The following is a 17,018-nucleotide window of genomic DNA, read 5'->3' as shown; positions in this document are numbered from 1 at the left end:
AAAGCATCCGCCAACTCCTGGACAGTCTGTGGTGCAACGTGGCGTTGGTGGATGGAGCGAGACATGATGTCCCAGATGTGCTCAATTGGATTCAGGTCTGGGGAACGGGTGGGCCAGTCCATAGCATCAATGCCTTCCTCTTGCAGGAACTGCTGACACACTCCAGCCACATGAGGTCTAGCATTGTCTTGCATTAGGAGGAACCCAGGGCCAACCGCACCAGCATGTGGTCTCACAAGGGGTCTGAGGATCTCATCTCGGTACCTAATGGCAGTCAGGCTACCTCTGGCGAGCACATGGAGGGCTGTGCGGCCCCCCAAAGAAATGCCACCCCACACCATGACTGACCCACCGCCAAACCGGTCATGCTGGAGGATGTTGCAGGCAGCAGAACGTTCTCCACAGCATCCCCAGACTCTGTCACGTCTGTCACGTGCTCAGTGTGAACCTGCTTTCATCTGTGAAGAGCACAGGGCGCCAGTGGCGAATTTGCCAATCTTGGTGTTCTCTGGCAAATGCCAAACGTCCTGCACGGTGTTGGGCTGTAAGCACAACCCCCACCTGTGGACGTCGGGCCCTCATACCACCCTCATGGAGTCTGTTTCTGACCGTTTGAGCAGACACATGCACATTTGTGGCCTGCTGGGGGTCATTTTGCAGGGCTCTGGCAGTGCTCCTCCTGCTCCTCCTTGCACAAAGGCGGAGGTAGCGGTCCTGCTGCTGGGTTGTTGCCATCGTACGACCTCCTCCACGTCTCCTGATGTACTGGCCTGTCTCCTGGTAGCGCCTCCATGCTCTGGACACTACGCTGACAGACACAGCAAACCTTCTTGCCACAGCTCGCATTGATGTGCCATCCTGGATGAGCTGCACTACCTGAGCCACTTGTGTGGGTTGTAGACTCCGTCTCATGCTACCACTAGAGTGAAAGCACCGCCAGCATTCAAAAGTGACCAAAACATCAGCCAGGAAGCATAGGAACTGAGAAGTGGTCTGTGGTCCCCACCTGCAGAACCACTCCTTTATTGGGGGTGTCTTGCCAATTGCCTATAATTTCTACCTGTTGTCTATTCCATTTGCACAACAGCATGTGAAATGTATTGTCAATCAGTGTTGCTTCCTAAGTGGACAGTTTGATTTCACAGAAGTGTGATTGACTTGGAGTTACATTGTGTTGTTTAAGTGTTCCCTTTATTTTTTTGAGCAGTATATAGAGATATAGAGATATATATATAGAGAGATATATATAGAGAGATATATATGCGAAAGTATTCGGCCCCCTTGAACTTTGACCTTTTGCCACATTTCAGGCTTCAAACAAAGATATAAAACTGTATTTTTTTTTGTGAAGAATCAACAACAAGTGGGACACAATTATGAAGTGGAACGAAATTTATTTGATATTTCAAACTTTTTTAACAAATAAAAAACTGAAAAATTGGCCGTGCAAAATTATTCAGCCCCCTTAACCTGTTAGGGCTAGGGGACAGTATTGACACGGCTGAATAAAAAACATACCCGATTTAATCTGGTTACCACTCCTACCCAGTAACTAGAATATGCATATACTTATTACATATGGATAGAAAACACCCTAAATTTTCTAAAACTGTTTGAATGGTGTCTGTGAGTATAACAGAACTCAAAACCTGAGAGATTCCTTTACAGGAAGTGGCCTGTCTGACCATTTCTTGAACTTCTTTTCCATCTCTATCATTTACTAAGGATCTCTGCTCTAACGTGACACTTCCCACGTCGTCCATAGGCGCTCAGAGCCCGGGAAAAAACAGAATGTCGTCATTCCAGCCCCAGGCTGAAACACATTATCGCCTTTCTCAAGTGGCCGATCAAGGGACACTGGGCTTAGGCGCGTGACCCCGACCGCCCCCGCCTTTGGGATTTTTTCCTCTGTTTGCCGAAAAGGAGATTCCCTGTCGGAATATTATCGCTTTTCTACGAGAAAAATGTCGTAAAAATTGATTTTAAACAGCGGTTGACATGCTTCGAAGTACGGTAATGGAATATTTAGAATTTTATTGTCACGAATTGCGCCATGCGCGCGACACTTCTTTACTATTTCGGATAGTGTCTGGAACGCACGAACAAAACGCCGCTATTCGGATATAACGATGGATTATTTTGGACCAAACCAACATTTGTTATTGAAGTAGCAGTCCTGGGTGTGCATTCTGACGAAGACAACAAAAGGTAAACAAACTTTTATAATAGTAAATATGATTATGGTGAGTGCTAAACTTGCCGGGTGTCTAAATAGCGAGCCCGTGATGCCTGGGCTATGTACTTAGAATATTGCAAAATGTGCTTTCACCAAAAAGCTATTTTAAAATCGGACATATCGAGTGCATAGAGGAGGTCTGTATCTATAATTCTTAAAATAATTGTTATGCTTTTTGTGAACGTTTATCGTGAGTAATTTAGTAAAATGTTAGCGAATTCCCCGGAAGTTTGCGGGGGGTATGCTAGTTCTGAACGTCACATGCTAATGTAAAAAGCTGGTTTTTGATATAAATATGAACTTGATTGAACAAAACATGCATGTATTGTATAACATAATGTCCTAGGGTTGTCATCTGATGAAGATCATCAAAGGTGAGTGCTGCATTTAGCTGTCTTCTGGGTTTTGGTGACATTATATGCTGGCTTGAAAAATGGGTGTCTGATTATTTCTGGCTTGGTACTCTGCTGACATAATCTAATGTTTTGCTTTCGTTGTAAAGCCTTTTTGAAATCGGACAGTGTGGTTAGATTAACGAGAGTCTTGTCTTTAAATAGCTGTAAAATAGTCATATGTTTGAGAAATTGAAGTAATAGGATTTTTAACGTTTTGAAAATCGCGCCACAGGCTGCCAGTGGCTGTTACGTAGGTGGGACGAATTCGTCCCGCCTAGCCCAGAGAGGTTATGTTAATACTTTGTAGCGCCACCTTTTGCTGCGATTACAGCTGTAAGTCGCTTGGGGTATGTCTATCAGTGTTGCACATCGAGAGACTGACATTTTTGCCCATTCCTCCTTGCAAAACAGCTCGAGCTCAGTGAGGTTGGATGGAGAGCGTTTGTGAACAGCATTTTTCAGTTCTTTCCACAGATTCTCGATTGGATTCAGGTCTGGACTTTGACTTGGCCATTCTAACACCTGGATATGTTTATTTGTGAACCATTCCATTGTAGATTTTGCTTTATGTTTTGGATCATTGTCTTGTTGGAAGACAAATCTCCGTCCCAGTCTCAGGTCTTTTGCAGACTCCATCATGTTTTCTTCCAGAATGGTCCTGTATTTGGCTCCATCCATCTTCCCATCAATTTTAACCATGTTCCCTGCCCCTGCTGAAGAAAAGCAGGCCCAAACCATGATGCTGCCACCACCATGTTTGACAGTGGGGATGGTGTGTTCAGGGTGATGAGCTGTGTTGCTTTTACGCCAAACATAACGTTTTGCATTGTTGCCAAAAAGTTCGATTTTGGTTTCATCCGACCAGAGCACCTTCTTCCACGTGTTTGGTGTGTCTCCCAGGTGGCTAGTGGCAAACTTTAAACGACACTTTTTATAGATATCTTTAAGAAATGGCTTTCTTCTTGCCACTCTTCCATAAAGGCCAGATTTGTGCAGTATACGACTGATTGTTGTCCTATGGACAGAGTCTCCCACCTCAGCTGTAGATCTCTGCAGTTCATCCAGAGTGATCATGGGCCTCTTGGCTGCATCTCTGATCAGTCTTCTCCTTGTATGAGCTGAAAGTTTAGAGGGACGGCCGGGTCTTCGTAGATTTGCAGTGGTCTGATACTCCTTCCATTTCAATATTATCGCTTGCACAGTGCTCCTTGGGATGTTTAAAGCTTGGGAAATCTTTTTGTATCCAAATCCGGCTTTAAACTTCTCCACAACAGTATCTCGGACCTGCCTGGTGAGTTCCTTATTCTTCATGATGCTCTCTGCGCTTTAAACGGACCTCTGAGACTATCAAAGAGCAGGTGCATTTATACGGAGACTTGATTACACACAGGTGGATTCTATTTATCATCATTAGTCATTTAGGTCAACATTGGATCATTCAGAGATCCTCACTGAACTTCTGGAGAGAGTTTGCTGCACTGAAAGTAAAGGGGCTGAATAATTTTGCACGCCCAATTTTTCCGTTTTTTTATTTGTTAAAAAAGTTAGAAATATCCAATAAATTTCGTTCCACTTCATGATTGTGTCCCACTTGTTGTCGATTCTTCACAAAAAATTACAGTTTTATATCTTTATGTTTGAAGCCTGAAATGTGGCAAAAGGTCGAAAAGTTCAAGGGGGCCGAATACTTTCGCAAGGCACTGTATATATAATGAGAGAGAGAGAGATATATAACGAGAGAGAGAGAGATATATAACGACAGAGAGAGAGATATATAATGAGAGATAGAGAGATATATAACGAGAGATAGCGAGATATATATAACGAGAGAGAGAGATATATATATATAACGGGAGAGAGAGAGATATGAGAGCAAGCGAGAGCTAGACAATCATCTCCTCTTGTTACGGTCATCCACATTTCCTTTACTCTCTCTGTCTCTCCTCCTCCGCTCCCTCCCCTCCTGCCACCTCCTGTTCTCTCTCCTCCACTGAAGGGAACGCTCCTTTCCTTTACTCCTCCTCTCAGACCACCTCTAATGACAGTTTCCATTAAAGGTTCTGTGCTGGCTATCTTTTCATTAAATACCTGCGAGGAGAGATGTAGAGGAGAGGGAAAGATATAAAAAGAGGGGAGGCGTAGAGCAAAGGGAGCAGTGAGGAGGAAACGAGAGAAGGCAGAGGAGCAAAGCCAGGAGAGAGGGAAGAGATGAGGGGTGGCATTGGGAAGAGAGCCAAGAATGTGGAATGTGGAAAAAGTCACAAAAAAAATTTTGGAAAAAGTCAAGGGGCCTGAATACTTCCTGAATGCACTGTATGTACAGTTGAAGTCGGAAGTTTACATACACTTAGGTTGGAGTCATTAAAACTCATTTTCCAACCACTCCACAAATTTCTTGTTAACAAACTATAGTTTTGGCAAGTCGTTTAAGACATCTACTTTGTGCATGACACAAGTAATTTTTCCAACAATAGTTTACAGACAAATTATTTCACTGTATCACAATTCCAGTGGGTCAGAAGTTTACATACACTAAGTTGACTGTGCCTTTAAACAGCTTGGAAAATTCCAGAAAATTATGTCATAGCTTTAGAAGACTCTGATAGGTTAATTGACATAATTTGAGTCAATTGGAGGTGTACCTGTGGATGTATTTCAAGACCTACCTTCAAACTCAGTGCCTCTTTGCTTGACATCATGGGAAAATTAAAAAAAAGAAGCCAAGACCTCAGAAAAAAAAATTGTAGGCCTCCACAAGTCTGATTCATTCTTGGGAACAATTTCCAAACACCTGAAGGTACCACGTTCATTTGTACAAACAATAGTACGCAAGTATAAACACCATGGGACCACGCAGCCGTCATACCGCTCAGGAAGGAGACGCGTTCTGTCTCCTAGAGATGAACGTACTTTGGTACGAAAAGTGCAAATCAATCCCAGAACAACAGCAAAGGACCTTGTGAAGATGCTGGAGGAAACAGGTACAAAAGTATCTATATCCACTGTAAAACAAGTCCTATATCGACATAACCTGAAAGGCCGCTCAGCAAGGAAGTAGCCCCTGCTCCAAAACCGCCATAAAAAAAGCCAGACTACGATTTGCAACTGCACATGGGGACAAAGATCGTACTTTTTGGAGAAATGTCTTTCTGGTCTGATGAAACAAAAATAGAACCGTTTGGCCATAATGACCATTATATTTGGAGGAAAAAGGGGGACGCTTGAAAGCCGAAGAACACCATCCCAACCGTGAAGCACGGGGGAGGCAGAATCATGTTGTGTGGGTGCTTTGCTGCAGGAGGGACTGGTGCACTTCACAAAATAGACAGCATCATGAGGGAGGAAAATTATGTGGATATATTGAAGCAACATCTCAAGACATCAGTCAGGAAGTTAAAGCTTGGTCGCAAAAGGGTCTTCCAAATGAACAATGACCCCAAGCATACTTCCAAAGCTGTGGCAAAATGGCTTAAGGACAACAAAGTCAAGGTATTGGAGTGGCCATCACAAAGCCCTGACCTCAATCCTATAGATAATGTGTGGGCAGAACAGAAAAAGCATGTGTGAGCAAGGAGGCCTACAAACCTGACTCAGTTACACCAGCTCTGTCAAGAGGAATGGGCCAGAATTCACCCAACTTATTGTGGGAAGCTTGTGGAAGGCTACCCGAAACGTTTGACCCAAGTTAAACAATTTAAAGGCAATGCTACCAAATACTAATTGAGTGTATGTAAACTTCTGACCCACTAGGAATGTGATGAAAGAAATAAAAGCTGAAATAAATCACTCTACAATTATTCTGACATTTCACATTCTTAAAATAAAAGTGGTGATCCTAACTGACCTAAGACGGAATTTTTACCAGGATTAAATGTCAGGAATTGTGAAAAACTGGAGTTTAAATGCATTTGGCTAAGATGTATGTAAACTTCCGACTTCAACTGTATGGGGGTAAGGTGACTAGGCATAGGATATACACAGAGTATACCCAACCTCAGAAACCTCTTCCTAATTATTGAGTAGCTCCCCCGTCCCTTTTGCCCTCAGAACAGCCTGAATTCATCGGGGCATGGACTTTACAAGGTGTTGAAAGCGTTCCACAGGGATTCTGGCAAATGTAGACCCAAATGCTTGCCATAGTTGTGTCAAGTTGGCTGGATGTCCTTTGGGTGGTGGACCATTCTTGATTCACACAGGAAATCGTTGAGCGTGAAAAACCCAGCCACGTTGCAGTTCTTGACACAAACTGGTGTGCCTGGCACCTACTACCATAACCTGTTTAAAGGCACTTAAAAATGTTGTCTTGCCCATTCACCTTCTGCATGGCACACACACAATCCATGTCTTAATTGTCTCAAGGCTTAAAAATCCTTCTCCTCTTCATCTACACTGATTGAAGTGGATTTAACAAGTGACATCAATAAGGGATCATAGCTTTCACCTGGATTCACCTCGTCAGTCTTATGGAAAGAACAGGCGTCCTTAATGTTTTGTATAGTCAGTGTATGATCATTTACACTGCTGCTACTCTGTTGATGATTGTATGTGAGTGTGTGTGCATGTATGTAGATTCAGTATAAATGTGTGTGCGTTGGAGTATATGTGTGCGTAGTGTCCTGTGAGCGTGCCATAGAGAACTAAATACAAGGGCCAACTCAGATATTCCCTAGAACCTATTTAGAAGTGTTACGGCTTGGGGATAGATGCTGTTCAGGACCCTGTTGGTGTCAGACTTGATGCACCGGTACCACTTGCTGTGCGGAAGCAGAGAGAACAGTCTATGGCTTGGGGGGGCTGGAGTCTTTAATGATTTTCCGGGTCTTCCTTTCACACCGCCTGATATAGAGGTCCTGGATGGCAGGGAACTCAGCCCCAGTGATGTACTAGCCTGTCCGCACCATCCTCTAGCACCATGCGATCGAGGGCGGTGTTGTTGCCGTACCAAGCAGTGATGCAGCCAGTGAAGACGCTCCCAATAGCGCAGCTGTAGACCTTTTTGAGGATTTGAGGGTCCATTGCCAAACCTTTTCAACTTCCTGAAGGGGAAGAGGCGTCGTCGCACCTTCTTCATGACTGTGCACGTGGACCATTTTAAGTCCTTACGAGATTTGGACACCCCTGTGGGGGCCCCATGTTGAGGGTCAGTTTGGTGGACGTGATGTTGCCTACCCTTCACCACCTGGGGTCGGCCCGTCAGGAAGTCCAGGGTCCTAAGCTTGGTGACGAGCTTGGAGGGGACGATGGTGTTGAACGCTGAGCAGTAGTCAATGAACAGCATTCTCACAAAAGGAGAGAGAGAATGGAGAAAGAGGAGAGAAAGAGATACAGAAATGAAAGAGAAAGAAAAAAAAAAGAGAAGAGAATGAGAGAACGAGGAGACAGGTCTCCGATGGTAGTAAAGACTGCCATCGGAGACCTGGAATATTGAAGTACTTTACATTCTTACCTGCCCACGGGAAGACCTTGTGGTAGCACCCTCATCATTTATTCCAGGGTCACTAACTCACTACAGTAACCCACACTAGGACTGGGTGATATGGCCAAAATACATGGGCATTAATATGGAGATGGTCCCCCCCTTTGCTGCTATAAACAGCCTCCACTCTTCTGGGAAGGCTTTCCACTAGATGTTGGAACATTGCTGCAGGGACTTGCTTCCGTTCAGCCACAAGAGCATTAGTGAGATCGGGCACTGATGTTGGGCAATTAGGCCTGGCTCGCAGTCGGCGTTCCAATTCATCCCAAAGGTGTTCGTTGAGGTTGAGGTCTGGTTGTAAGAAACTCAACTCATAGTTTATTTATAGAACGCTTGTGGATTTATATTAAGAAGCTAAGTGGAAACATCGATGTCATCAACATTGTAGCATGTGCTGCATTGAACACGTAGACTGAACACAAGTGTGGGTCTGCGAGGAAATGGACATTACACATGGCATATTACAAACCAAACATTCAAATACTGTTATAGAAGTTAAAGTAAAAACCTAAACCGGTCCCTGCATCAATGCTGGTATATAGTAAAATACAGTGTACCGCCCAGCCAAATCCACATGGGTTTCCTCATTAATGGAGCTGGTGTAATTACCAGAGATTTACAGAAGAGAGGGGCAGCCACCCAGGACTATAACCAACCAGCAGCCTAACACCACTGGGGAGGGCTGTGTTGGAAGTACTCTCTATGCCAAGCCTCTCTTACATAGGCACTTGTGCATGCACACACAGTACGTGCAGTCTCACACACACACACAGTACGCGCAGTCACACACACACACAGTACACGCAGTCACACACACACAGTACACACACACCTCACCCCGCCCCCCACAGCTCTGTAGTAGCTGCTATGCTTCTCCTACTCCTCTGTCAATAGGCCCAGTATGGAAGCACTTTAAACAGACTTGCACATCGCTCCTCTCTCTCTCGTAACAAACAGGGGGAAACTTCCAGACATGGATTCCAGCACCATACCCGCAGGGTTAATTAGGTTTGCTTTAAACAGCCACCACCATGCTTTTTAAACATTTATGGGCGCATGCCTGACAACGAGAACATTAACATATCCAGGAAGTTCACCTCTACTCTGTTCCCCGATCCAACGGGGGCGACACAGAGAGAGAGAGATGGTTGACCTCTGCTGCCCCCTCTGTTACAGCCTAGTAATAACAGGGGATATAATCTAGCCCAACACTATAGCATCTGACCTGAGCCCTACTGACAAACTGACCGAATAAGAATCAGCACAGAGCTTTTTGGTCTTAATTTAAAAAGTTAGGCATAAGGTTAGGAGTGATGTTAGGGTTGGCGAAGAGTAATTGCAGAAATAGACGGGTTTATGACTTTGTGGCAACTAGTGATGACCCATGAGGTTTTCCTGGTCAGGTCACATGGTTAGGACAGACTCCTGGCCCTAGTCCCAGTGTAGCTGTGCGTGCGCGCCCTATAAACGGGTTAGCTGTGCGTGCGCGCCCTATAAACGGGTTAGCTGTGCGTGCGCGCCCTATAAACGGGTTAGCTGTGCGCGCCCTATAAACGGGTTAGCTGTGCGTGTCCTATAAACGGGTTAGCTGTGCGCGCCCTATAAACGGGTTAGCTGTGCGTGCCCTATAAACGGGTTAGCTGTGCGTGCGTGCCCTATAAACGGGTTAGCTGTGCGCGCCCTATAAACGGGTTAGCTGTGCGTGTCCTATAAACGGGTTAGCTGTGCGCGCCCTATAAACGGGTTAGCTGTGCGCGTCCTATAAATGGGTTAGCTGTGCGCGTCCTATAAACGGGTTAGCTGTGCGTGTCCTATAAACGGGTTAGCTGTGCGTGCGTGCCCTATAAACGGGTTAGCTGTGCGTGCCCTATAAACGGGTTAGCTGTGCGTGTCCTATAAACGGGTTAGCTGTGCGTGTCCTATAAACGGGTTAGCTGTGCGTGTCCTATAAACGGGTTAGCTGTGCGTGTCCTATAAACGGGTTAGCTGTGCGTGTCCTATAAACGGGTTAGCTGTGTGCCACTTCAAAGGGGCATAAGGCCGTGTGTTATGGTCAGATTGCTAGCAACAACGACAAGAAACTAGGATGTGGTGAAGCGTAAGTGTCTCGTTTCAGCTCATTTGATCTTGATACCATGCCTTGTTTTGAAGTGTTTTGACTGATTTCACATCTATACTAACATGGTAAAGAATTTGCTATCTAGCTAGTCAACCAACAACCGCAACAAAGTATTTGAGAGACAAGTTCTCATTGTGCAACTTCATTTAGGTTTTCAATAAACATTGGGGACAAAATATTGTTTACATGTTATCAACAATTTTAGCCAACCCTGTCCGTTTTGCCCCATAGTTGAACACAAGTCGATGTAGTTGCTAAACAACCAACCCGTCTATAGAGATACATCTAACTGCCAACATTATAGGGCATTGGCCCCATGAACAAGAACAGCTTCAACGTGCCTTAGCATAGATTTCTACTAGTGTCTTGAACTCTATTGGAGGGATCCGACACCATTCTTCCCTGAGAAATTCCATCATTTGGTGTTCTGTTGACGGTGGTGAAAATGCCGTCTCAGGCGCCACTCCAGAATCGAATTTAAAGTGTTCAATTGGGTTGAGATCTGGTGACTGACACACACCCTTTAACCCCATATGCTCCATTGAGACCCTCTTTCAAAGTCACTGACATCCATTATTCTAGCCAGGGTAGACAAAATAATTGACAACTGGGCTTTTTTTATACATGACCCTAAGCATGATGGGATGTTAATTTCTTAATTAACTCAGAAACCACATCTGTGTGGAAGCACCTGCTTTCAATATACTTTGAATCCCTCATTTACTTTATTTTGTCAGTTACCTGTATCTCTATGTTGTGTGAACTTGTGTCCTACCTCACAGAAGAGAGTGAGCTTGTCGTCAGGCAGCAGCCCATTGGCCTCGTCCAGCAGGAAGTCTCTCCTGATGAATTTCTTAAAGCCCCAGTCCTTCCCCTGGACAAACCGGTATGCCCTCTGGCTCTCTGTAAAAGGGAACAACACAGACAGTTAGTGCACGTGTGTCTGTCATGACCATGAGAAAGGAGAAAGTGAGTGAGCATAGCCAGACAGGAGGTTGAATGAAGGAAGTGTCACCTGCAGGGGACTTTTAACACCTCATAAGAAAACGATGCCACACTCCACAGAGACATTTTTCATACACTCCCTCATCTCTGGCACACACACACACACACACACAGGCACGATAAGCAGGTGGAAAAAGCAGGGATCAAAGCATCCCATTATAAAGTGCTTATGGACTGCCAAGTATGTCTGCCTGAGAAGTGGCAGGGAGGGTTCTGTGCACTACAAACACACAAGAGAAATGCCTTCATGCGGTCCTTCACCAGGAATACGTACATACACTGGTTGCGTCCAGAATGGCCACTTTTTCCCCATATAGTGTACTACAAAAGTAGTGCACTACATAGGGAATAGGGTGTTATTTGGGACACGACCACTGAGGACATAGTCAACGTACATAACACAATAACAAGAGTCAGAGACGCTGCTGTACCATAGTGGTTCTGATGGCCCAGTTGGTAAGACCGATGCTAACAACGCCAAGGTCATGGGTTCAAGACCCTCAGGGATCACATACTACAAATATAAATGCACTCACTTCACTGTAAATGGCTCAGGACCAAAGAGTCTGCCAAGTCAGATAACAATGAATTCCCTGCCCAGACATTTTACTCCTCCAAGACCCTCTCAAAGATCTCCAATGAAACGTCACATAAAGATCCCTGGTCACGTATAGAATGACAGGATCCCATCTAAGAAGCTCCTATAGGGCAGGCCCCCCCTGTAGGGCAGGCCCCCCCTGCCATATAGGATGATCCCTGGGGTCTAGAGAACCACACACACCAGGCCGACGGCCTGTCTGCCGCTCTTTCGTCGTGGTGTGTTTTAGGAACCACCCACTGATGGACGTCTGGCTGCAGACGTTTTCACCCGATTCTACATGAAGAATCGGTTAGCAAATTACAGCCAGAACTCTGTGCAGGGGTGCTGAGTACCATCAGCCAGCAAACGCTACTGGTGTCCAAGCCATAAGAGATCTCCTGCCATATCCAAGTGGGAGACATTCAGATGGGGTAACAGCTCTGCTGAAAGCTCTATGTGAAATTCACCAGCAGCGGTATGATGCAGTGGTGGGTACAGTAGTCAACCAGGCAGGCAGGGGCTGCGTTCCAAATGGCACCCTATTCCCTTTATAGTGCACGACATTGACCAGAGCCCTATGGGCTATATAGAATAGGGAACATGCTGTCATTTGGGATGCATGCAGGCAGTGGTGGAGTTGAGCGCATATCCAGTTCTCCACCCCAGTGCTCAATCAGGGGGTCCTCTCCCTCTAATCCCTCCTCTAGAGACGGGCTACAAACAGGCCCTGACAGCCACCCTCTCAGACTGACAGAAATCCAAACACTCCAAAGGCTCTTTTCTCTCCTCTTTTCCCTACTTTATTCATCGTCACTCTCCTCTTTTCCTCTCTGCATAATAGGAACTGATGTCAGAAGACTTTCATTTAAAGGCTTTGCGTCAGTCTCTCACTCATCTTAAACCTGTGTTGTTGAAAGCCACGTCAAACTTTTATGGACTTGACATGCCAAGGAGTGTATGGTTGGATACACAAACACACAGAGCAAAAGCACTGCATCTTTGTCTTAGCATCAACTGCCTGTTTGTCTCAAATCTTTCAGTCTGCCTTTTCTCCATTTCCTTTCCGATATGCGAGAGAGAATCAGGCATGGTCCCCTGGCCAGCAGCTCCTCTCCCTGTGTGGTGGAGGGATTGTTCTGTGTGTTATCAGGGTGTGGAAGAAGACCAGCAGCTCCTCTCCCTGTGTAGTGGAGGGATTGTTCTGTGTGTTATCAGGGTATGTGGAAGAAGACCAGCAGCTCCTCTCCCTGTGTAGTGGAGGGATTGTTCTGTGTGTTATCAGGGTGTGGAAGAAGACCAGCAGCTCCTCTCCCTGTGTGGTGGAGGGATTGTTCTGTGTGTTATCAGGGTGTGGAAGAAGACCAGCAGCTCCTCTCCCTGTGTGGTGGAGGGATTGTTCTGTGTGTTATCAGGGTGTGGAAGAAGACCAGCAGCTCCTCTCCCTGTGTAGTGGAGGGATTGTTCTGTGTGTTATCAGGGTATATGACAGAAGACCAGCAGCTCCTCTCCCTGTGTGGTGGAGGGATTGTTCTGTGTGTTATCAGGGTATATGACAGAAGACCAGCAGCTCCTCTCCCTGTGTAGTGGAGGGATTGTTCTGTGTGTTATCAGGGTATATGACAGAAGACCAGCAGCTCCTCTCCCTGTGTAGTGGAGGGATTGTTCTGTGTGTTATCAGGGTATGTGGAAGAAGACCAGCAGCTCCTCTCCCTGTGTGGTGGAGGGATTGTTCTGTGTGTTATCAGGGTATATGACAGAAGACCAGCAGCTCCTCTCCCTGTGTGGTGGAGGGATTGTTCTGTGTGTTATCAGGGTGTGGAAGAAGACCAGCAGCCTGTGACAACTTCCTACAGGGCTGGGTCTCAGCCTAAGTGAGGTGTGAGGACGGTGGGAGGAGGGAGGGACGGAACGGAACACAGAGAAGAAAGGGTGAGAGGAGTCCAACGGCAGGAAGAGGGAGAGAGGTGAGATTTCTCCTCTACTGCTCAGTCCCTGCTCACTTTCCACACTAAGGTGTATGTCTGTGTGCACGCGACTGTGCGTTTGTGTGTGTGAGTGTATGCGTGTGTGTGTATTAAGCTGAGCTCAGCTGACCCTGCTGCCTCCACTGGGTCTCCTGAGCAGGACCAGAACCTCACACTGCCATGGGATCAACCAGGTCAGACTGCATGTGGTCACGGTCGGGTCACAGCAGGCTGGGTCACAGCAGGCTGGGCCACCGAGTCAGGAGGGGAATGACAAATAGGAGAGGAGGAGGAGGAGTGAGAAGACCAGCGATGGAAGCAGGTCACTCAAACAGTGGATAGAAGCCTGTCATTAACAGAGGTGGCATGTGAGGTGAGATATGTAGATCGATGAAGTGAGACAGAGATAAAGGAAAAAAAATAGGAAAGAGAGAGACAGGGACAAAGTTTCAGAGAGGAGAAGGGAAAGATGGAGTCAGAGCGAGCCAGAGAGAGGAGAGCCAGGGTGTTTTAGAGAGCATAGCATACATATTCAGGCTGTGGCTCAGGGGCCTGGTTGACACACACAGTGAGAAGGTCACCCAGAAGACTGGCTGGCAAACATCACACACTCCGGGCCAACAGAGGAGCACTACTCAATAGTGTGGGTCACACTAAGAGTGTGTGTGTGCGGGCATGACAGAGAACGTGTAATGTACAGTATGTACATCAGTTCAAAACACAACTCTAATCCCTCCATCCCTCTGATCATCTGTTCTCTGGAAGGAGGTTTAGAGAATCCCAAAAGGAGCCTGGAGCTTTTCCCAATTACACAAACACAATCAAAACACACACACCTAGAACTTCATACACACACTTCAACCCCATCCTCCCAACCACTACTGCCTACATCCCACTTCTTCCCTCCACTTCAACTGCTGCCCTTTAGTCTAAATCCCATTCATTAAATACACTACACAACACATACAGTCAACGCTTCAGTATGTGTAATGGAGTACCTGCATTTGCATCAACCCCCACACACCTACATAGGCTGACATATAACCTGGAAGGCAGGCACACAAGCTCGCTCGCACACACACACACACACACACAACAAATACACAAACGAGCACACACACACGCCATTTCCGAAGAAAATCTCATCTCTATTGAATAATGAGCTCTATAAGCAAGTGTCAGCACAAACATGTGTAACGACGTTCCTTCTAGCCGTGTGGATATGTGATTATGTAAAGACTGTCCAATGACTCTTCCCACAACACAACCACACTGAATGCCTGACCGCCCCCATCAGTTACCGCGGGCAACCAGCTCTGACAACCACAGACAAGCATTCAGACAGAGGTTTCAATCAGCCAGGAGACACTAACCACAACACCACAAACACTACTGGCAAATGAGATGGTTCTTTTCAAATATACAGTGTATGAAGACCTGTGTACACAGCAAATGAACCTGAACTTGAGCCTGTGACCAAACACACTGGAGACATAACCTCTCCTTAGCACTTAGTACCTAAACAGCACTACAGAGCCCAGTGTCTGAGAGGAACCCTCAGCTCTGGGCCATTTAAATAAACCCTAGCCACCACCACCATATAGCAGGAGACTTCCTCTCTCTCTGTGTTCTCAGAGCTGTCAGTGCAGCAGTGTGTCTGCCAGCAGGCTGCTTTATCTGGCACAGGAGAGGAGGGGGGGGGGGGGGGTGCCAAGAGACACGTTACAAACCGTTCCTCCACAATCCCACAGGAGAGCCAGCTAGCTAGCGACTAAGCCAGGGAGAGAAATGATGTGGCGGAGAAGAGAGGATGTTCAGGGGAGAGAGAGGTGGGGGGGTTGCCAGTGGAGCCCAAATCTATCTCCATTAGCAGGCAGTAACACCATCAGAGACCAACAGAGGAGACCAACATACATTACTGATTGAGGCCCTCTATTCAGGTGGGGGTGGCTGAACAGTATGAGGTTAAAGGTTAGATCCACTTGAAACAGTTCATGTTTAAGGCAGCAAATGATATATGCAGCATCTTTACATTACTCACAATAATCTTTAACCATATTTCTAACCACCTATATATCTGTTTATTTAGCTATGTATCACAGTAATTTGTACTTGGTCTTACTATCCATTTCAGTGGCGTGTGTGGCCCTGTGAGACTGTGTGGAGAGCCCCGGCAGTGACATGCCACATAAACAGTCCTCACACTCTGAGCCACAGCCTTCTTAATTAAGGCACTTAGTTTTTATTTGGCCTGGGTTCTCTTCAGGAGGCATGGATTTAATTGGATTCTAAATGATCCAGAACAGATAGAGCTATCTTTACTGCCATATTCTCAGACGGAGTGCTCGCTGAAGCCCCTTGTCACGAATACGGTGGCTACGGGTAATTTTCACCAGTGACAAGGCGAGCAGAGAGCTGAGGGCAAGATGGGTTGCGTCTGGGGGCGGGGGGGCTGGGGGTCTACCACCAAAGACCACAATTTACAACAAACCCCCCCAGAGACACGAAGAGGAGAACAGAAGACCTTTTCTTAACATTCTCCATCTTTAATCTCTTTTAGTGGTCATGTGGAGAGGCAGATTCAGGTGAGCTGACCGAGTGAAGGAATGAAATGACTCTAGGTGGTGTTTGCTACCCACTCTGCAGGCTACTGCTGTCCCCCTTAGAGTGGTGCAGCGAAATGGGCACAGCCAACTATGCATTAACTGTACCTTAAGAGCCTCTCAAGTGAACTTGATGCACAATTACAGTATGCGGCACAGGGCCTGTTTCATAACAGTAGTGTTTGTGAACGTGTTGTTGTTGAGGAGTGAAAAAGCACTGCCACAATGAAGATGTAGAGCGAAAGTGTGTGAGGGGTTGAGTTCACGCGGTAGTTGTTTCTCAACAGGAAAACCATTTCCCTTTCTACACGACCTGCACTGCGGGGGGTTGTAAACAGTCTTGCTGCATACACCTCTGATACAAACATTCCTCCTCTGCCCCTCTCCTCACCTCCTCCCATACTTCCTGTGCTCGACGGGGTGCCGGAGGAGAGACAACCAACCAGGTAGAGAGCCTGATAACCAGGAAGCGGTCACATCTGGCCCACTCTAATCAATTCCAAACAAGTCTGCTTTTCCTCCCCATAACATAACCTAATTAAAAAGAGTAGGCATTGGAAGAAACACGTTTCCTTTCCAATTCATCAGCCAGAGAAGAGGCAGAAGACAATAATTGCTCCATGCTACTTTGATTTAAATA

General features: G+C 46.3%; 1 protein-coding gene across 2 annotated transcripts in view; it reads right to left on the bottom strand.

Annotated features, from left to right (window-relative positions):
- Positions 1-17,018, bottom strand: part of LOC106601601 (speckle-type POZ protein) — an 86,965-nt gene that overhangs the window by 23,793 nt on the left and 46,154 nt on the right. For both annotated transcript variants that reach the window (XM_045715379.2, XM_045715378.2), the window contains exon 6: positions 11,002-11,129. In XM_045715379.2, the coding sequence (XP_045571335.1) occupies positions 11,002-11,129 (128 nt within the window). The remainder of the gene's footprint in view (positions 1-11,001; positions 11,130-17,018) is intronic.

Source organism: Salmo salar, chromosome 03, assembly GCF_965601325.2.
Source record: "Salmo salar chromosome 03, fSalSal1, whole genome shotgun sequence".
In the NCBI taxonomy this organism is placed as follows: domain Eukaryota; kingdom Metazoa; phylum Chordata; class Actinopteri; order Salmoniformes; family Salmonidae; genus Salmo; species Salmo salar.
This window is presented reverse-complemented; position numbering and strand designations above follow the sequence as displayed.